Raw genomic sequence first — 22,515 nt, 5'->3', positions numbered from 1 at the left:
CCCTCTCATGCCCTCTTAGGATCTCGCCCTCGCTACACAAGCCGCGTCAGATCCCTTCGATCCTCGACTCAGTATCTTCTGTCCCTGAAGACAGCTCTGCTGGTCGCGTTGATATCGATTAGAGGGTCGGGGACCCGGAGGCATTTTTCGGTCAGTGACTCGTGCCTGTAATTGGGCTGGCTTCTCTCACGTCCTGAGACCCCGCCCGCGATATGTGCCCAAGGTTCCTACCACTCCGTTTTAATACGAGGTAGTGAGCCTGCAAGCGCTGCCCTCGGAGGAGGCAGACCCAGCCCTTCTTTATTGTCCAGTTCGCGTTTTGCGTTTATCCGGACCGCACTCAGAGTTTAGATCATCTGAGCAGCTCTTCGTCTGTTATAACGGTCGGCAGCAGGGAAGTGCCGTACCGAAATAAGTTCCCACTAGATTGTGGATGCCTTTCTTTCACTATCAGAGCCGAGATAAGCCGCGTCCCCCGAGAGCGCGTGCGCACTCCACTCGGAGTTTCGCATCCTCTCGAGCGCGCGCACGCGGCGCCCCTCTAACAGACTTCTGTAGAGCTGCGGGCTGGGTGACACCCAACACATTTGCAAGGTTTTACAATCTGCGAGTGGAGCCGGTTTCCTCAAGGGTATTAGGTAACCCTTGGTGATTGAGGAAACAATTCGGTAGGGTGTTGAAACACGCTTGCTGCGCCATTTTCCCTAACACGGAGATACGTGCGCCTTTTTATCTGTCAGTAAAGTTCCCCGTCAGGTGAGCCCTGCAGATTCCTCCGTGGCCCCCAGCACTGACTCAGCGGAGGAGTCACTTGCTGGCCCACTACGTTGTAGGTCTGCCCGCTGGTCAGCCCGCGTTTTGGGTAAAGGTGCCTGCTATGCGTGGTCCCCACTAGGCGATCCCATATGCTTATTCAGCCACGGTTAAGTCCCCCCCCCTGGGCGGACCCGTGTCTTCCCTCCCCGCTAACCACTCTTTTGCTATGCGTACTCCCCCTTTTTAGGGCTAGTCCATATGTAAATTCTGCCATCTATCCCCCCTTGGGTAACGGATGGCCTCCGCAGCGTCCTCCCTATCGGGATTGCACGCTTCCCAACGTACTGTCGTATTTTCCTAGAATTATCTAGATGCTCACGACTTCCCAAAAAATATATCTAAATCCGTAAAACTTCTGTTGAAGTAGGATAAATTAGGGCCAGGGACACGTTGGAGGACCGCGCCCCCCATGATGCGGGTGCGTCACGCTTGCTTGACTATCTCCTCATCGGGGGTGTTGGTAAGGTGCAGTCATTATGGCGCTTTCAATGGGCTCCCAATGCGTGGATTTTACAAATCAAATCCACTTATAGTGCTGAAGTTCCCCCCGAAGGGGAACGTTCGAGGTTACTAAAGTAACCCTTCGTTCCCCGAGGAGGGGAACGGAAGCACTATACTCCGTCGCCATAATGACTGTCCCTTAGCTGTTGAAAGTCTCTTCAGCTTAAAAAGGATAGCGTCTGCTGGCGCCAGGTGAGCTTATATACTCAGTTGATTGCTTATGCCGCTCACCTGCGCAGGCTTGCGCTGCCAATTCATTCTTAATTGGCCCGTTCAATACTCTTTCAGACGAGTAGCTTCTGAACCGAACCTCCCAATGCGTGGATTTTACAAATCAAATCCACTTATAGTGCTTCCGTTCCCCTCCTCGGGGAACGAAGGGTTACTTTAGTAACCTCGAACGTTTCTGACATACCTGATCCTGGTGGAACACTGTTTATTCGCTAAGGTCAGGGCTTTTTTCGGGCTTTATTAGTTTGCTGATACACGCCTAACCACCCAGATAGCAAAACACAGTTCCGGCTAGATTCTTGCCTGCCGGAGACTTATCCCTTAGAGCTCAGACTGACTACCTCTGCTGGACCTACTCCTGATGCCTGGACTCACTACCCGATTCCAGCCCGAGTCAATCGAGCCAGATGCGGCGGCCGAGCGAGCCGGCGCTGCCGCATGCGAGCCGGAATCAGCCTGCGACGCCGCGAGTAGGTTATGCGCTGCGGTCCGGAGCTGGCGCGATTGAATATATAAAACCCTCATATTTGTTAACGTTATTACATCCATTTGTGCTGATATGACAGCAAACGCATGCTGAGAAGTTCGGGGGGCGTGGTTGATTTTACATAAAGCGTTTGGTTGGAAGCTCGACTCCACTCATTTTCGCGGCTCCTCCTCTGGCTCAATCAGACAGTCCTTCTACGCATGTCAAGGCTCCAATTTCAGCAGTCTTTTGCGACAGTTTGTGCCCGTCAAGCAGGCGTTTTGCCCTCAAGGCGTTCAATGGGAAAAAGGGCTGTCGCGTCGTCCATATTTTTTACAGTCATTGGTTTTGTCAAAGTAGAGTCATTAGCATATTCATTTGGGGGAGGAGGCAGGGAGGGGTTTTGTGCTCGTGCATGTTGCGCTCAGTTTCACGTTCATTCGGATGTACAAAAGAATATGCGTGGGATTCGGCGTACGCAGTGTTTCATACATCTGAATTTTTTTCTGCGTACGCAATGTTTTAGTACGATTTCCACGCAAGTCTTTGTACATGAGGCCCCAGGTCTGCAGCCAGACCCCTCTCTATAATGTTGTCCTTATTGTAGACAAAGGATTCCAAAAGAGTTTTCTTTGTGATACTCAAACCACAAAACTTTATGCTTCATAAATTAACTTTTAAGTAATGTATTGTAGTTTAATGTGATCCACCCTCAATAGTGTGAACAATATTGCCCATCACTTGACTAATTCATTATATTAGCAATAGTGTATAGACCATTTGTCAAATCTTATCTTAATAGTTTGGTGTTTTGCATGCTGTATTTTAAATGTCATGATTTAATACAGAATTCAAACATTTAAGATGTTACATTGTGACCTGACATCACTGAGATTTAATAAATATTATGTGCGATGTGCACTGCAATCCTCAATAGTCTGGGCAAAATGTACAAAATACACAAGCATTCAAAAGTGGTGTGTAATTAATTACACAGGATTTATATTCTCGCTAAAGTTGCATTTATTTGATCTAAAACACAGTAAATACGGCAAAATGGTGGTTGGAATCAGAAATCAATATTTAATGATTTTTTTTTTTTTTTGCAGTTTAATATGTTCTGTACACTGTAAAAAAAATCCTGCTGCCTTAAATTTTTAAGCTGAATAAAATTAACTTTATGAGTCAATTGAACTTATATTATGCTAAACTGACTTAAAACAGCTTATGAAACATATGACTTTAAGTTAGAACATGATTGACTTAGCTTAAAGGGGTGGTCCACTATAATATCATGGGCTCTATTTTGACGGTCCATGCGCAAAACGGAAAGCGCAGGGCGCTTGGTCTAAAAGGGTTGAGCTTATTTTCTTAATGAGTTATAGGTGTGTTTCACAAGTTCACACTTGCATTCGTTTAAGTATAAAGCATATTTGGCGTGCTGTCCGGGGGGAGGGCTCTGAGCTCGAGGAGACACTCCAACTCGAGTTATTCCCCTTATCAGGAAACAAAGAGTTGGGATTCGAGCGAAGTATCTAGACCGGCCCCAGAACGCTCCCCCCGGGAATGCAATGCAAGAGGTGAGGTGACGGGGTGGTGGAGGGATGCTAGAGTCGTGAGATGCTGCAGGTAAAGACAGCTTTGGTATGTATAGGGGTTGCCCAAGAACTGATTTGATGATGGGATAATTGTCAATGACGTATTCGATACTGAAACTTCTGCGCATGCTCCTCCCGAAATTTGTTTACAAAACATCACTTCACGAGTTCACACTTGCATTCATTTAAGTATAAAGCATATTTGGCGTGCTGTCCGGGGGGAGGGCTCTGAGCTCGAGGAGACACCCCAACTCGGGTTATTCCCCTTATCAGGAAACAAAGAGGAGTTGGGATTCGAGCGAAGTATCTAGCCCGGCCCCAGAACGCCCCCCAAAAAACGCTATTTGGTTACAGGACAGCAGCCAGACAATGTGCAAGAAACCCAAAACTTGCTGATCTTAAAAATTTGGAGGGGTGCTGTTGAGTTATAAGGTATGTGTTTCGGGAGGAAGCCATTGCTGTGTTGATAGTGGTGCATGATGAATGTCTCCAGCAAGAGTGTCTGCTCCCATGGGAGACGGGCGTCTTCCATAGGAGCGGTCACTGCATTAGCAATGGTGTGTGTTAAAGTATACATCCTCGTAATAGCTATCACTATGCTGACAGTGGTGTATGATGAGGTATGCGTCTCTCATAGGAGTGGTCACTGCGCTTGCAGTGGTGCATATTAATAAGGTGTACATCTCCTGTGGGAGCAGTCACTGCGCTTGCAGTGGTGCAAAATTATAAGGTGTACGTCTCCCGTAGGAGCAGTCACTGCACTTGCAGTGGTGCGTAATTATAAGGTGTACGTCTCCTGTAGGAGCGGTCACTGTACTAACAGTGGTGCATAATAATAAGGTGTGTGTCTCCTGTATGAGGTATGAGTGGTCGCTGCCCTAGCGACAGTGTGTAATAAGGTGTGCGTCTCCCGTAGGAGCGGTCACTGCGCTTGCAGTGGTGCATAATTATAAGGTGTACGTCTCCCGTAGGAGCGGTCACTGCGCTTGCAGTGGTGCATAATTATAAGGTGTATGTCTCCCGTAGGAGCGGTCACTGTACTAACAGTTGTGCATAATAATAAGGTGTGTGTCTCCTGTATGAGGTTTGAGTGGTCGCTGCCCTAGCGGCAGTTAGGGTTGTGACGATGAGGAAATTTCCCCACCGGTTAATCGACATGTGACAACACCGGTAATACTGGTATCACCGTGGGAGTGGGCCTTTCTTATTTTCCTCTTTTTTCTGCTTTTAAATAGCTTATAAATGTGTGCGTATAATACTTTCACTTTCAGTTTTGCGGGAATCACCAATTCGGCGTCAATTGTTTAAATGGACGAAAAGATAACTACAAAAAAATAAAATAAACAATAAATAAATTTATATATATTATATATATTTTACCGTTATTAAACAGCACATAACTTTTATTGACATAACGAATAAAACACTTATGCTACAGACTGAAAAAACTGTGGAAGTTGGAACCAAACAAATAACAATCATAAAAGCCTATATTATATATTAATAGCTTAATCCTTATGAACAATACGTTTATAAAATACATTATTAACGAATCTATAGGCTATTGAAGAATAAACCGAATATGAAATATGATCCTTGCATAATGATCACAACTAAATAAGCTAGCACTCATTTTATAGGCTATATAAACTATAAATAATAAAAAAGAAATGTTGAGTAATGGAACATTATGTAAAAAAATGTAAAGACTACAGGCTAAATAAAAGCGCCTTGTCAGAAACATCACCGCATGCGTGTCAGTTTACAGCTTCTGAGATCAGACAGCCTACAGATCACACAATCTCAATAAACGACATGTATATGTAAATGTATAAATATTTTGATAAGTATTGTTATGGAATATTTATAACTATATTGCTTTTTGGTTGTATCTACCAGCTTTGATCTCTCTTAAAAGCGGCAGTTACAGGCGCTGCAAGGGCGTGCACTGTCAGTGGCGGAATACACACAGCACTGGCAAGACGTTTTATTTTTTAGTTTTATTTATTTTTTAGTTTTTTTTTATTTTTTAGTTATTTTTTATTTGCGTGTTGTTCCTTTTAAAAAATACCTTTTATTTTTAAAATCTCTTAAGTTAATGTTGTCTATCGAGTAACAGATAATCTCCCTCATATAGAGTTCGGTGCGCAGTATGAGTAACACTGCCGTGTAAGTTTACACACTGCATAGACTGTAGGACCTACAGGTCTGGTGTGGTATAAATTACTTGTTTTAAATGACAGCGAGACATGCTACGTTTAGTGTTTATTGTAAATTATACATTATAACCCAGTACACAGTAAAATAATATGTTTTGAATGGCTTGTCTATTGGCGGCGTATATAGCCGTTAAATTTAAATAGGCTGAGCATATTAATAGCCTATTAAAACACATTAATACAAACTATCCACCCTTTGTTTTTGTTTCGTTTACATATATTTTTATCAAATGAAAAATGTCAAGAATTGTTTATTTAGGTGGTTTTTATTTTAGAATTTATATAATTAATAGGCTACACAACTCCTATAACATTTTCTCCAATTGCGTTTTTACAGATATCCTACAAATATACTTTTTTTGGCTCAAAGACATTTATGCCTGTTAATGACAGATTTCGCAAAGGCTTCTTCAGCTATACTACCTGTCAGCTGCAGCTGCCTAAGTTTTGCGACTTGACTTGTCTGGCGTCTCTATGTATGAGAGAGAGAGAGAGAGAGAGAGAGAGAGAGAGAGATCAGACCTAAGATTCGATGTGTGGCCACACGTCTTGGTTACTTTATTACAATGTTTAATATTGGCTCATCTAAATGAACTTTTCATTCGATTAAAAGCCGAAATATTGGTTTTTGAAGAGAGCGGCCTCAGTTATAAAAGATGTGCGCACACACAGGATGCGCTCTTGTCGGCCTATTCATTATTGATTTTTTTTTCACATTAAACGCATAATCAAGTGCAAAAAAGAAGAGCTGAACTTCGGAAAAAGTGCTCACTGCGATTGTTGTTACTCTGCAGTTGGCTTATTAATGGCGCGGCATTGCTAAATCACTCGTTTTAATAAAAAAATAAGATATTTATTATTAAACATTGTGAGATAATGGTCGCGTGATTTTTAAAATGAGAGTATGCGTTGCGTATTTATGGCCATTGAACTAGCCGCGACCCACCCATAGTAAAACATAAAGGTGCGTTGAAGGTGCGAGTATAAATTAGTTCTGTTTCCTCTTGATGCTGCCACCTTTGTCATGAAAAGTTTGCAGATTGCCTCATTAACGCCTTCAGGTTCTCTTTTTGCATTTAGTTAGAACCCAAAATATTGCCAAACAGGCGCTTTTGCATAGCGTTTTGACACTTAATCGTCCACCATTCTCTTTCTGTAAATTCGACTCCTCTTTTCTTCTCACGTGATAAATGAAATATGACGCATTGTAGCTATGTTCAGATTTGAATTATAGAGCATGATCTCGTCTTAAGTCAATTATTTATAATTACATAATCCATTTAATTCAAATAAATATTTAATAATAAAAAAAACCCCTGAATACTTAAAAAAAAATGTGGGGACGGTGTCACGGTGGAAAAGTGATGTCAATGGTGTTGCGTCTTAAAACCGGTATCACCGTCGACACCGTCTATCGTGGCAAGCCTAGCGGCAGTGTGTAATAAGGTGTGCGTCTCCCGTAGGAGCAGTTACTGTCCTTGCAGTGGTGCATAATTATGAGGTCTACGTCTCCCGTAGGAGCGGTCACTGCATTAGCAGTGGTGCATAATAAGATATGCGTCTCCCGTAGGAGTGGTCACTGCACTAGCAGTAGTGTGTAATCAAGTGTGCATCTCCCATAGGAGCAGTCACTGCGCTTGCAGTGGTGCATAATAATAGGGTGTGTGTCTCCCGTATGAGTAGTCACTGCCCTAGCAGCAGTGTGTAATCAGGTGTGTGTCTCTTGTTGGAGCGGTCACTGCGCTTGCAGTGGTGCATAATATTAATGTGTGCGTCCCCCATAGGAGCGGTCACTGCGCTAGCAGTGGTGCATGATAATAATGTGTGTCTCCTGTAGGAGAGGTCACTGCACTAGCAGTAGTATAAGGTGTGCATCTCCCGTAGAATCGGTCACTACGCTTGCAGTAGTGAATAATGATAAGGAGTGTGACTCCGGTAGGAGTAATAACTACACTTGCAATAGTACAAAATGATAAGGTGTGCTACTCCTGTAGGAGCAGTCACTGCGCTTGCAACAATACAAAATGATAAGGTGTGTGACTCCTGTAGGAGCGGTAACTGCGCTTGCAGTGGTGCATGATAAACTAGATATTAAAGTTTGAGGACAAACTTTATGGTGGCTTGAAAAGCCGAATCTGAAAGTTTGAAGTGGTTGAATTAGCATGTTACTAGCATGATTCTAGCATGAATTAGCATGCTACTAGGATAATTCTAGCATGAATTAGCATGTTAGTAGCATGATTCTTACATGAATTAGCATGTTGTTAGCATGATTCTAGCATGAATTAGCATGTTACTAGCATGATTCTAGCATGAATTAGCATGTTGTTAGCATAAATCTAGCATAAATTAGCATGTTACTAGCATGATTCTAGCATGAATTAGCATGTTGTTAGCATGATTCTAGCATGAATTAGCATTTTACTAGGCGGTTGCTAGGGTGTTTTAAGTGGTTGCTAGGTGGTTGCTAAGGTGGTGCAAGGCAGTTGCTAAGGTGGTCTGACTAGTTGCTAGGTGGTTGCTAGGGTGTTGCTAGACGGTTGCTAGGGTGTTTTGAGTGGTTGCTAAGTGGTTGCTAAGGTGGTGCTAGGCAGTTGCTAAGGTGTTCTGACTAGTTGCTAAGTGGTTACTAAGGTGTTGCAAGGTGGTCGCTAGGGTATTCTGAGTGGTTGCTAGGTGGTTGCTAAGGTGTTGCTAGGCGGTTGCTAGGGTGTTCTGAGTGGTTGCTAAGGTGTTGCTAGATGGTTGCTAAGGTGTCCTAAGTGGTTGCTAGGTGGTTGCTAGGGTATTCTGAGTGGTTGCTAAGGCGTTGCTAGGTGGTTGCTAGGGTGTCCTGAGTGGTTGCTAGGTGGTTGCTAAGGTGTTGCTAGGTGGTTGCTAGGGTGTCCTGAGTGGTTGCTAAGGTGTTGCTAGGCGGTTGCTAGGGTGTTCTGAGTGGTTGCTAGGTGGTTGCTAAGGTGTTGCTAGGTGGTTGCTAAGGTGTCCTGAGTGGTTGCTAGGTGGTTGCTAAGGTGTTGCTAGGTGGTTGCTAAGGTGTTGCTAGGCGGTTGCTAGGGTGTCCTAAGTGGTTGCTAGGTGGTTGCTAAGGTGTTGCTAGGCGGTTGCTAGGGTGTCCTAAGTGGTTGCTAGGTAGTTGCTAAGGTGTTGCTAGGCGGTTGCTAGGGTGTTCTGAGTGGTTGCTAGGTGGTTGCTAAGGTGTTGCTAGGTGGTTGCTAAGGTGTCCTAAGTGGTTGCTAGATGGTTGCTAGGGTGTTCTGAGTGGTTACTAAGGCGTTGCTAGGTGGTTGCTAGGGTGTCTTGAGTGGTTGCTAGGTGGTTGCTAAGGTGTTGCTAGGTGGTTGCTAGGGTGTCCTGAGTGGTTGCTAGGTGGTTGCTAAGGCGTTGCTAGGCAGTTGCTAGGGTGTTCTGAGTGGTTGCTAGGTGGTTGCTAAGGTGTTGCTAGGCGGTTGCTAAGGTGTCCCAAGTGGTTGCTAGGTGGTTGCTAAGGTGTTGCTAGGTGGTTGCTAAGGTATTCTGAGTGGTTGCTAAGGCGTTGCTAGGCGGTTGCTAGGGTGTCCTGAGTGGTCGCTAGGCCCTTACTAAGGCATTACTAGGCCGTTGCTAGGTGGTTGCTAGGCGGTTGCTAGGGTAATTTGGGTGGTTGCTAGGCAGTTGCTAGGGTACCCTGGTTGGTTACTAGGCAAGCCTCACATACATGATTGATAAAACATTTATACTTAGTAAGCATTTCTAGCAAGTTACAGTACTGGGCTAGTCAATATTAGCATGTAGCTAGTCACTGCTAGCATGTGTAGCATATAGGAAGTTCCGTTTGCTAGCATGAGTCAAACGAGCCAATCTCCAAGTCTCTACGATGTTCTGATGCTGAGATATAGCTGTTGATGAATGGTTGCTAGGGTACTCTGTTTTGTTGCTATGGGCGAGGTTACAGAGTGAACTTGAATGTGGTTGGTTGTCTTAGTCGAATGAACCAACCCCCGTGTCTCTATGACACTGCTATGCAAAGATATGCATCTTGGCCTATTTTAATGGAAGTCTATGGAATCAATTTGGGGGCGTGGCTTGTGAGCTTCATTATCATATTGAGATGCTCATTGGTTGTCTGAGTCAGATGAGCCATCCCCCAAGTCAATAGGACACTGCTATGCAAAGATATGCATGTAGGCCAGTTATTAACATGAGTCTAGTTTGAATTAGCATGTTACTAGCATGATTCTAGTACAAATTAGCATGTCATTAGCATGTTTCCAGTATGAGTTAGCATGTCATTAGCATGATTAGCATATGAGTAGCATGTTGCTAGCATGATTGGCATGTCATTAGCATGTTAGAATTATAAGCATTTGATAGCACAGCTAATTACATTCTATAGGACAGTTGCTAGGGTGCAGTATGTGGTAGTTAGGGGTGTGGCTAGAAAGTTAAAAGGCCATCAGTGATTGGCTGCTGGCTAGACTGAGTTAAATGAGCTCAGCCATTAGTCTCTATGACAGTCTGATGCAGAGTTATGAGCTCACAAAGTTTGATCCCATGTTAAGTCAATGAGAGTCTTTTGTAATGGAAGTCTACGGGACAGTTGCTAGGGTGCCATAAGTGGTTGCTAGGGAGTGGCTAGTAAGTCTAAAGGTCATCAGTGATTGGCTGCTGACTAGACTGAGTTGAATAGGGCCTGACTCTAGTCTGTAGGACAGTCTGATGCAGAGTTATGAGCTCACAAAGGTTGACTCAATGTTAAGTCAATGGCAGTCTTTTACAATGGAAGTCTATGGGACAGTTGCTAGGGTGCCAAAAGTGGTTGCTAGGGAGTGGCTAGTAAGTTTAAAGGTCATCAGTTATTGGCTGCTGGCTAGACTGAGTTAAATGAGCCCAGTTAGAAGTCTGTAGGACAGTCTGATGCAGAGTTATGAGGTCACAAAGTTTGACCCAATGTTAAGTCAATGGGAATTTTGGGAATTTTCCGGGTCGTTTTTCGGAAAACCGAAAGTCGGATCAGTCGGAAAAGATATAGCAACCCGAGTCAGACCAGTTTGAAGGTTTGACGAAAGTTTGAGGTATGAAGCTTGAAAGGGTTAGGAGGAGATAGACTTTAAAATTAGTCTCAGAAGAAAGAAGAAGAAGCAGAATAATAACTAGATTCTTAAAGTTTGAGAACAAACTTTGAGGCTGGCTTGTGAAAGCCTGACGGTAATAGTTTATTTAGTTTAAACAGTTTTAAAAAGTATGAAAAGATTGATAGATAGATAGATAGATAGATAGATAGATAGATAGATAGATAGATAGATAGATTAGCATGGTATTAGCATGATTCTAACGTGAATTAGCATGTTGTTAGCATGATTCTAGCGTGAATTACCAAGTTGTTAGCATGATTTTAGCATGAATTAGCATGTTGTTAGCATAATTCTAGCATAAATTAGCATGTTGCTAGCACAATTATAGCATGAATTAGCATGTTACTAGCATGATTTTAGCATAAATTAGAATATTGTTAGCATGGTTTTAGCATGAATTAGCATGTTGTTAGCATGATTCTAGCATGAATTGGCATGTTACTAGCATGATTCTAGCATGAATTAGCATGTTACTAGCACGTTTCTAGCATGAATTAGCATGTTGTTAGCACGATTCTAGCATGAATTAGCATGTTGTTAGCACGATTCTAGCATGAATTACCATGTTACTAGCACGATTTTAGCATGAATTAGCATGTTACTAGCATGATTCTAGCATGAATTAGCATGTTGTTAGCACGATTATAGCATGAATTAGTATGTTACTAGCATGATTCTAGCATGAATTAGCATGTAACTAGCACGATTCTAGCATGAATTAGCATGTTGTTAGCACGATTCTAGCATGAATTAGCATGTTACTAGCATGATTCTAGCATGAATTAGCATGTTACTAGCATAATTTTAGCATTAATTAGCATGATTCTAGCATGAATTAGCATGTTGTTAGCATGATTCTAGCATGATTTAGCATGTTACTAGCATGATTCTAGCATGAATTAGCATGTTACTAGCATGATTCTAGCATGAATTAGCATGTAACTAGCATGATTCTAGCATAAATTAGCATGTTGTTAGCACGATTCTAGCATGAATTAGCATGTTACTAGCATGATTCTAGCATGAATTAGCATGTTACTAGCACGATTCTATCATGAATTAGCATGTTGTTAGCATGATTCTAGCAGGAATTAGCATGTTACTAGCATGATTTTAGCATGAATTAGCATGTTGTTAGCATGATTCTAGCATGAATCAACATGTTACTAGCATGATTCTAGCATGAATTAGCATGTTGTTAGCATGATTCTAGCATGAATTAGCATGTTGTTAGCATGATTCTAGCATGAATTAGCATGTTACTAGCATGATTCTACCATGAATTAGCATGTAACTAGCATGAATTAGCATGTTCTTAGCATGATGGATAGATAGATAGATAGATAGATAGATATAGATAGATAGATAGATAGATAGATAGATAGATAGATAGATAGATAGATAGATATAGGTAGATAGATAGATAGATAGATAGATAGATAGATAGATAGATAGATAGATAGATAGATAGATAGAGGTAGATAGATAGATAGATAGATAGATAGATAGATAGATAGATAGATAGATATAGGTAGATAGATCGATAGGTAGATAGATCGATAGGTAGATAGATAGATGGATAGATAGATAGATAGATAGAGGTAGATTGATAGATAGATAGATAGATAGATAGATAGATAGATAGATAGATAGATAGATAGATAGATAGATAGATAGATAGATAGATAGATAGATAGATAGATAGATGGTGTAAGAGCATGAGTCAAACAAGCCAACCCCCGCCTCTCTACGATGTTCTGATGCTGAGATATAGCTGGTGCCATATCGTTGCTAGGTTAGTCTGTTTTGTTGCTATGGAGTTGATTGACAGCTTAGACTGATGATGTATCAAAGCTTCTTGCCAGTATGAACAGTTAAAAACAACCCCCATGTCTCTATCACACTGCAGCATGACAATATCAGTCTGAACCTCTTTAATTGCAGTCTATGGGACAGTTGCTAGGGTGCAGTATCTAGTTGTTAGGGTGTGGCTAGAAAGTTAAAAGGCCATCGGTGATTGGCTGCTGGCTAGACTGAGTTAAATGAGCTCAGCCATTAGTCAGTAGGACAGTCTGATGCAGAGTTATGAGGTCACAAAGTTTGATCCCATGTAAAGTCAATGAGAGTATTTTGCAATGGAAGTCTATGGGACGGTTTCTAGGGTCCAAAAGTGGTTGCTAGGGCGTGGCCAGAAAGTTTAAAGGTGGTCAGTCATTGGCAGTTTGATAGTCTGAGTTAAATGAGCCCAGTTAGAAGTCTGTGTGACATTCTGATGCGGAGTTATGAGGTCACAAAGTTTGATCCAATGTTAAGTCTATGGGATTTTTCCGACGGTCCCGGGACGTTTTTCGGAAAACCGAAAGTCGGATCAGTCGGAAAAGATATAGCAACTCGAGTCAGAATAGTTCGGAGGTCTGACCCGAGTTTGATGGTCATAGCTTGAAAGGCCTAGGACGAGATAGAGTTTAATTTTTAGTCTCAGAAGAAGAATAATAATATTAATAATAACTAGATTCTTAAAGTTTGAGAACAAACTTTGAGGCTGGCTTGTGAAAGCCTGACGGTAATAGTTTATTTAGTTTAAACAGTTTTAAAAAGTATGAAAAGATAGATAGATAGATAGATAGATAGATAGATAGATAGATAGATAGATAGATAGATAGATAGATAGATAGATAGATAGATTAGCATGTTATTACCATGATTTTAACGTGAAATAGCATGTTGTTAGCATGATTCTAGCATGAATTAGCATGTTACTAGCATGATTTTAGCATGAATTAGCATGTTGTTAGCATGATTTTAGCATGAATTAGCATGTTACTAGCATGATTTTAGCAATAATTAGCATGTTGTTAGCATGATTTTAACATGAATTAGCATGTTGTTAGCACGATTCTAGCATGAATTAGCATGTTACTAGCATGATTCTAGCATGAATTAGCATGTTACTAGCATGATTTTAGCATGAATTAGCACAATTCTAGCATGAATTAGCATGTTGTTAGCATGATTCTAGCATGAATTAGCATGTTGTTAGCATGATTCTAGCATGATCTAGCATGTTACTAGCAAGATTCTAGCATGAATTAGCATGCTACTAGCATGATTCTAGCATAAATTAGCATGTTGTTAGCATACTTCTAGCATGAATTAGCATGTTACTAGCATGATTCTAGCATGAATTAGCATTTCACTAGCATGATTCTAGCATGAATTAGCATGTTGTTAGCAGGATTCTAGCATGAATTAGCATGTTGTTAGCATGATTCTAGCATGATTTAGCATGTTACTAGCAGGATTCTAGCATGAATTAGCATGTTGTTAGCATGATTCTAACATGAATTAGCATGTTACTAGCATAATTCTAGCATGAATTAGCATGTTGTTAGCATGATTCTATCATGAATTAGCATTTCACTAGCATGATTCTAGCATGAATTAGCATGTTGTTAGCATGATTCTAGCATGAATTAGCATGTTGTTAGCATAATTTAGCATGTTGTTAGCATGATTCTAGCATGAATTAGCATGTTACTAGCATGATTCTAGCATGAATTAGCATGTTGTTAGCATGATTATAGCATGAATTAGCATGTTACTAGCATGATTCTAGCATGAATTAGCATGTTGTTAGCACGATGCTAGCATGAATTAGCATGATTCTAGCATGAAGTAGCATGTTACTAGCATGAATCTAGCATGAATTAGCATGTTGTTAGCATGATTCTAGCATGGATTAGCATGTTTCTAGCATGATTTTAGCATAAATTAGCATGATTCTAGCATGAATTAGTATGTTGCTAGCATGATTCTAGCATGAATTAGCATGTGACTAGCATGATTCTAGCATGAATTAGCATGTGACTAGCATGATTCTAGCATGAATTAGCATGTAACTAGCATGATTCTAGCATGAATTAGCATGTTGTTAGCATGATGGATAGATAGATAAATAGATAGATAGATAGGTAGAGGTAGATAGATAGATAGATAGATAGATAGATAGATAGATAGATAGATAGATAGATAGATAGATAGATAGATAGAAGTAGATAGATGTAGATAGATGTAGATAGATAGATAGATAGATAGATAGATAGATAGATAGATAGATAGATAGATAGAAGTAGATAGATAGATAGATAGATAGATAGATAGATAGATAGATAGATAGATAGATAGATGGAGTGCGAGCATGAGTCAAACAAGCCAACCCCCGCCTCTCTATGATGTTCTGATGCTGAGATATAGCTGGTGCCATATCGTTGCTAGGTTAGTCTGTTTTGTTGCTATGGAGTTGATTGACAGCTTAGACTGATGATGTATCAAAGCTTCTTGCCAGTATGAACAGTTAAACACAACCCCCATGTCTCTATCACACTGCAGCATGACAATATCAGTCTGAACCTCTTTAATTGCAGTCTATGGGACAGTTGCTAGGGTGCAGTATCTGGTTGTTAGGGTGTGGCTAGAAAGTTAAAAGGCCATCAGTGATTGGCTGCTGGCTAGACTGAGTTAAATGAGCTCAGCCATTAGTCTGTAGGACAGTCTGATGCAGAGTTATGAGCTCACAAAGTTTGATCCCATGTAAAGTCAATGAGTCTTTTGCAATGGAAGTCTATGGGACGGTTTCTAGGGTCCAAAAGTAGTTGCTAGGGCGTGGCCAGAAAGTTTAAAGGTGACCAGTCATTGGCAGTTTGATAGTCTGAGTTAAATGAGCCCAGTTAGAAGTCTGTGTGACATTCTGATGCGGAGTTATGAGGTCACAAAGTTTGATCCAATGTTACGTCTATGGGATTTTTCCGACGGTCCCGGGACGTTTTTCGGGAAACCGAAAGTCGGATCAGTCGGAAAGGATATAGCAACTCGAGTCAGAATAGTTCGGAGGTCTGACCCAAGTTTGATGGTCATAGCTTGAATGGCCTAGGAGGAGATAGAGTTTAATTTTTAGTCTCAGAAGAAGAATAATATAGAAAAATAATAATAAGTTTAATAGGATAACAGTAGTCTGGCTTGCTACACAAGCCAGCCTAATAAGTTTAATAGGATAACAGTAGTCTGGCTTGCTACACAAGCCAGCCTAATAAGTTTAAGTGAGATAACAGTATGTTGGCTTTTCAAGCCACCATAATAAGGTGTGCGTCTCCAGTGGGAGCAGTCACTGCGCTAGCAGTGGTGCATAATAATAATAACGTGTACGTCTACCGTAGGAGCAGTCAATGCGCTTGCAGTGGAGCGTAATAAGATGTGTGTCTAGAGTGGAAGCAGCCACTGTGCTTGCAGTAGTAATAGGGTTTGCGTAATAGGATGTGTGTCCCCAGTGAGAGCGGTCGCTGTGCAGCAGCAACCTTATAATAGAACTCCTTGAAGGGGTTAATGGCCAGGATTAGGAAAGGTTTAGGGGTTGAAATGGTAAAAAAGGGGGCAATGATGGCGCATTTCCACTGACTTTTCAGTTTAATTTCTGTGGAAAACTTAATTGATAGGATCAGAAGGATCAGAAGAGAGGAGAGCTACCGGCGCTAGTGACATCAGCGGAGGCGGCCTCACGCTGGAACTTGAGTCGGGCCTGAAGAAAGTTGGGGGCTAGAGCCGATTGCGAAGGCATGCTCGTGCTACTGATGGCCCTAGGATCACAGGTGGAAGGAAAAGAGAAGAGAGAAGGGGCTGCCGGCGTTGGTGACATCAGCGGAGGCAGCCTCACGCTGGAACTTGCATCAGGGCCTGAACAAACCTGGTTAATCTGCAAGCGGCATGAAGGAAGAGTCCACTTGTTAAGTGGTGACCTGTTGGTGACGTATGTAATACTGTTTCCGGGTCCAAGCCGCCACTCATTTGAGTTGAGAAATTTATTTGTTTATGATCACTTTTAATTCTTATCACACAATAAAGTTAATTTTATACAAAATCAGTGTACACAACCATTGCTAGCTGCATAACAAATACCAAAATCGTATCATTACGATTATAAAAAATTAATCACTTTCTGCCCGTCAGATATGAGGTGTGGACGTATGTATTGTGATAGTGATTTCGAAAGTATTAAATCGCTTTGTAAACATTATAATTAACATTTCATTAGTCTCCACATGCAGTAAACTGAGAAATTATTTGTTTATGATCAATTTTAAACATATTACACAATAAGTTAGTTTTATACAAAGTCATGTTGTACACAACCATTTTTGGGCTTGCTGCATAACAAATACCAAAAAGTTTTACAATTTATGAAAATTAATCACTTGCGTCATGTATGAGGCATAGACAAATATATTGTGATCATGCTTTTCGAAAGTAATAAATCGCTTTGTAAACGTTAAAATTACCATTTCATGGGTCTCCCCATGCAGTTGAATAGAGCGCTTGGACCCGGAAGCCACTTCGCCTGACGTCACACTCACGAGAGGATAGGCTTGTAATTCCTAAATTTGGCGCGCCAAGAGCAGGCATTGTGGGCGCTACTAAGTGGAAATATTCTGTGCGTGGGGGGTGGATGAGGCCGTAGCGGAGACGTGCTCTAGCTGTCATGGCGAATTGGCCGATTGTGGCGCTTCGCCTGTAAAGCGGTGGCCTGGCGCTCGCTTGATCTGGGCCAGTGGTTTCCAACTGGGGAGCGGCTCAGGTTTGTTGCCGGTGTCTGGAAGAGCGGCAGCGTGGCGGCCTAAGTTAAGACAGCGGCCTCTGTTGATATGCTCTGCCGAGTGCTGATGCGCTGGACGTCAGCTTGGAGTTTACAAGAGGAGCCGTGTCATCCTCATGGAAATTTGCTGTGTAAGAATTAAAATTTTATAAATATTTTTGATGTCTTTGACAATTCAAAACATGAGCTGAACAGAGACTGGTGACTCCACAACCCAGCAGGTGGGAATGCGGGAAAAAACAGTTCCTGCTGCATTTGCATCTGAGTCTGCTGAAACTCGGCTTCAACCCCCCCAACCTACACATATGTTTTTTTCAATGTTTGAATGTTCTAGATTAACCAAAGTGACTTTATCTATCATGTTTGATATCATTTGAAATGTCTCAGTGCGACTGGTACAATGGTCTCATTCTCTCAGAAATAGACATAATCAAAACAATAAATATATAACTTCAGGCATCTTTTGAACCACTGTGAAGGGTGTGACCTTTCCACAGGCAGCACTAAATGCAAATGCCTTTTGTTATGCACACACCCCTTTCCTTGAGGGAATTCTTGGATTATTTAAGGTAAGGTTTGAGAAAGGCTCAGGGCGATTCTGCTTACCCAGATCATGGAGCTTATGCTCCATGTTATGTATATTTCAAAGTCAGGAATGCATCTTTTAATCCTGGATTTATCTTTGATAACTTGATGTCTTTATTGATCATTTATGAATTGACTGAATGAATTGGCATATTTACCTGACTAATAAATTGTTATGTTTTGAATGATTCAAACAGAGTCGTGTTATTATCTTTAGTAGATTGTGGTAATTTCATAACACCACAAGCCCTTGTACAGGTTAGTAGCGGACTAGAACACGGTAGACGGAGCATTGCGGCACGCTATACGATGTCTCAAGAGCTCCGACTAACACATTGGCATTAATTCATGTATACTTAGACTGTAAAAGGATATCTAAGGGGATAGTCCTTCACCTGTTAAACTTATAATACTATTTAGATAGTATAGTGATTATTCAAAGTTACTAATAGTTTAAGTACGACTGGTCTGCTCAATTCTATAGTAATGATCATTATATGACTAAATAGCTCTGTTTGATTTAGGAGGTAGCAGATCTATGGGAACCGCATAAAAAATATCCTAATCTGGGTAAGTAGGGTTCTGCTGTTTTAGGATAGCGGTCAATCGCCACTGTTTAGTGACCAAGACTGACATGCTTGTGCTTAAGAAATTGTATACTCGGCCGGTACAAGATTCAGGATGTTATAGGAATCCCAATGAATGAGAATAACATAAAATGATGAACCGAAGAGAATATTCAATCATAATCTAAACTAATGTGAACGGAAAAAAAAAAACCTTCTCAATGTTTTATAATTGGAGTCAGATAAAACTAAAGATAAATATATTAATATTCTAAACCACCTTATACTAAAATTGGAGTCAGATATGAGTTAAGTTTAATATACATCAAAATTGTGCACTGGAAAGACCGAACATGCAGTGAACCTTCATCCACCATTGGATACCGTCATTGGACCAACTGGCTGGACCCTACAGCTGTTTGGACATAGTTACAGCGATTGGATGTGCCAATGCTAAAGTCGTGAGATGCTGCAGGTAAGACAGCTTTGGTATATATAGGAGTTGCTCAAGAACTGATTTGATGATGGGATAATTGTCAATGACGTATTCGATACTGAAACTTCTGCGCATGCTCCTCCCGAAATTTGTTTACAAAACATCACTTTGAGAATAAACCAATCAGAGTCTTGTCTCCCATTCCCTTTAAGAGCCAGCTGCGTTACACAATGGCACATTTGCTATTTACATGACGTAAAGTAAGTGGAAGTGGAAAACTGAGCATTTCACAAGCAAACAGTTAACAGTTTTTTTTAACAGAAAACAGTTAAACAGCATCTACTGCGCGAGGATGAGAGATAATCGATCTACTTTCACTTTCGCTCTCGTTGATAGGGAAACTATTACGCACAGACATTAATTAGTCTATAAAAAAATTAATTGCGTTTGTTAAGCGCAAATATTTGTTTCAAAACTGTTTCTAAATGTAGTTCTAATTTCCAGCAAACTAATAAATGAACAATAATAATGAATTGTGCTAAAGTTAAATCCTAAAACACATCCTGTGCCCCATATGGTCTAAAACCTGCAGGTGGGCAAATTTAAGCTTGTTTTTAATAAAACTAATATACATATGGATATAATAAATAATACTGCTTATAATAATAACATTATACAAAAACAAATTATTATGAATAAACTGAAAATGCCTTCCGAGATGAAGAAGACATAAAAGCATTGATTTTTATATTTATGTAGGCTGGAAAATAATATGTTCTGTAATATTTTAATCCTTTATATTTATATACTTTATATATTCTTATTATATCCTATATATATATATATATATATATATATATATATATATATATCCTTAATATTTAAATCTTATATTATTTAAATATTATTTAACATATTATTTAAATATGTTTTGGTCTAATGAAAAATCTATTAGTTTCTCAAAATAGCAACGCGCCAGCACTGCGTCTCAGAACACCTTCTTTTTAGACCAGAACGCCTATGGGCACACATATGAGCGCAAATGCATTTGCTATTTAAACAGCGTGGCGCAATGCCTCAAAATGACTCTTGCGCCAAGCTGAAACTAGCAAATAAGTATTGCATCACACCTTGCGCCACATTGTGCTAGGTGTATGATAGGGCCCTATATTTTAAACTTTAGTTGATGTGTAATGTAGCTGTGTGAACATAAACAACATCTCTGTATGTAAAAAGTTCTAAATTCAATGCAAAGGGAGACCTTGTTTTTTACAGAGTTAGCTTAGCAAAGCCTACAATTAACATTTTTGGGGACTACAAAAAATACTTCCGCCCCCTGTGAGATCACTCATTAATTATGTTCCAGAGAATTATAAAATACATAGCAAGCATGATTTGACAAATCAGCTTCCAGAAATTCTCCCAGTTCATTGCTGGATTCAGTTGAAATCTCCTCAAAGCAGAAGCTGTGAACTACAACCTGTAAGAGTTTTTATTTGTTAAAATTGATCATGACATGTACAGTGTCTAGCGTTAATGGCATGCTGTAGCAATGATGTAAACAATGGGAAATGCTGCTTTGCGGGCAAACGATTTAGCTACAAATTCATATTAATCAGTCAAACTGCTGTAAACGACTTTGCATTGATTGTCTTCAGGCAGCTTTTTCATGCGTTTCACATCTCAGATAATGAAGTCACAAAAGATATGTGGATGATTTATATTACTTACATAATTCGGATATATGTGAAAGGCGTCGTGTAACGCGTTGAGTTAAAAAAAAAACAGGAGAGCTCACTTGACTCGTGGTAGGAACAGAAAAATAAATCAAGGCTCACACAGGTAGCATCCCACATCTTGTGCTTTATTCTTCTGTCATGATATATTACAGAAAACGACTTAAGGCTGATTTATACTTCTGCGTCAAACACCGGCGTATGCTACGGCGCTGACGCATAGCCCTTCGCCGTGGCCGTCACTGTCACTGACGTGCACCTCTCAAAAATGTAACTACACATCGCAACAACGCGTAGCGCAAGCTCTGTGATTGGTCGGCTTGGTAGCGCTGACGAGTCGGGGTGGGACCGAGAGCCGCGCGAATGGCGCGAACCCAATGTAGCGATTGTTTACAAGTGTGGAGTCCCTTGAAGGAGCTCCTGATGGAAAGTTTTGTTTTGTGTTTACCTCATAGTTAAAGTTGCTGCACGTCCGCCGGTTCCTGCCTCAAAATGAGTGAGTTTGAGCCACTTGTACATCCCGGAAGTGTTCAGGAAAAGCAAAAAAGCGGCAAAGAAACTCAACACAGAGGAACATTTACACCTCACTGCCAACTAGCGTTTCGGAAGTGTTAAAGCAGACTGACAGAGACAGCGCGCAGAAGTATAAATGCACAGCTACGTGCGTTGTCTGCGCCGTGGGTTACGCCGGTCACTTGACGAAGAAGTATAAATCAGGCTTTAATCCGAGCATCAGAGAAAAAGAAAGTTCACACATTCACACACACACACATAGACGCAGACAACATTCACACACACACACACACATATAGACGCAAACACAATAGCAAACACTCTTAAAGGAGCCGCACCCCATTTTCACTCGTTACAGACACTTGTCAGATTTTATTATAGAGATCAGGCAGGAGGCTGACATTGTTTACACAGCAGAAAAGCGTGTGCTTTTAAGGGCGTGACATGGAGCCGATCCGCGAATCGCAGCACATTATGATGATGACCAATCAGAGTGACTTAAAGAGCATATTGTAGGTTAAAAAACTGTTTCAAAAAAAGGTAAAATCGTTTGTGAAAGTACTCTATAATACTATAAAATACCATATTAAAATGTTTTATGAAATGCAAGGGCACAAATTTAAAGAAAATGTGTCTGTTTTCCCACTTCCGCTTTTTTTTATAACCACCCCGGTGACATCAGAAGCGGGACTTATCTGACAGATGCGCGCTGTATACAGTGGGGCAGAGGCGCTAATAGCAGAAATGGTTGTTAGTTTTGCCGTAATTTATTATCATCATGCTATATTATTGTGTTTATGGGAACTGCACAAACTCCAGCCTGTCAACAGATTTAGTTCACAAGTTTCCTGTCGCTATTTTGGTTCAAAAATGGGATGAATTCGATAAGATTCATAGCTGACGCGAACGGCGAAAAACACTCCTGGATCAGTCGGAGATGCAGCTTGATGAAAATGAGAGCTGTACACGGTACAGTATACTGTATAAGTTTTTTGAGATGGTTTGCAATTCACTATCCAGGGGTCTGCAAATGTGGCTGGTGTTATGTTTTTTATATTTTTAAATGATGTATAAGATGACACCAGAGTAGCCGT

General features: G+C 40.8%; 2 protein-coding genes and 1 long non-coding RNA gene across 5 annotated transcripts in view; 1 reads left to right on the top strand and 2 right to left on the bottom strand.

The window, feature by feature from the left end:
- LOC141378929 (uncharacterized) overlaps positions 1-22,515 on the top strand; it is a 173,873-nt gene that overhangs the window by 18,968 nt on the left and 132,390 nt on the right. The gene's annotated exons all lie outside the window — the stretch shown is intronic.
- si:ch211-209f23.7 overlaps positions 1-22,515 on the bottom strand; it is a 160,629-nt gene that overhangs the window by 15,653 nt on the left and 122,461 nt on the right. The window lies entirely within an intron of this gene.
- Positions 5,665-22,515, bottom strand: part of LOC101882419 (upregulator of cell proliferation) — a 113,513-nt gene continuing 96,662 nt past the window's right edge. The window contains exon 13 of the mRNA XM_073930600.1: positions 5,665-6,303. Within this exon, the coding sequence (XP_073786701.1) occupies positions 6,196-6,303 (108 nt within the window). The 3' untranslated portion in view covers positions 5,665-6,195. The remainder of the gene's footprint in view (positions 6,304-22,515) is intronic.

The sequence above is a fragment of the Danio rerio genome, chromosome 2 (genome assembly GCF_049306965.1).
Source record: "Danio rerio strain Tuebingen ecotype United States chromosome 2, GRCz12tu, whole genome shotgun sequence".
NCBI classification, from domain to species: domain Eukaryota; kingdom Metazoa; phylum Chordata; class Actinopteri; order Cypriniformes; family Danionidae; genus Danio; species Danio rerio.
The sequence above is the reverse complement of the archived record's forward strand: the minus strand, read 5'-3'. Positions and strand labels throughout refer to the sequence as shown.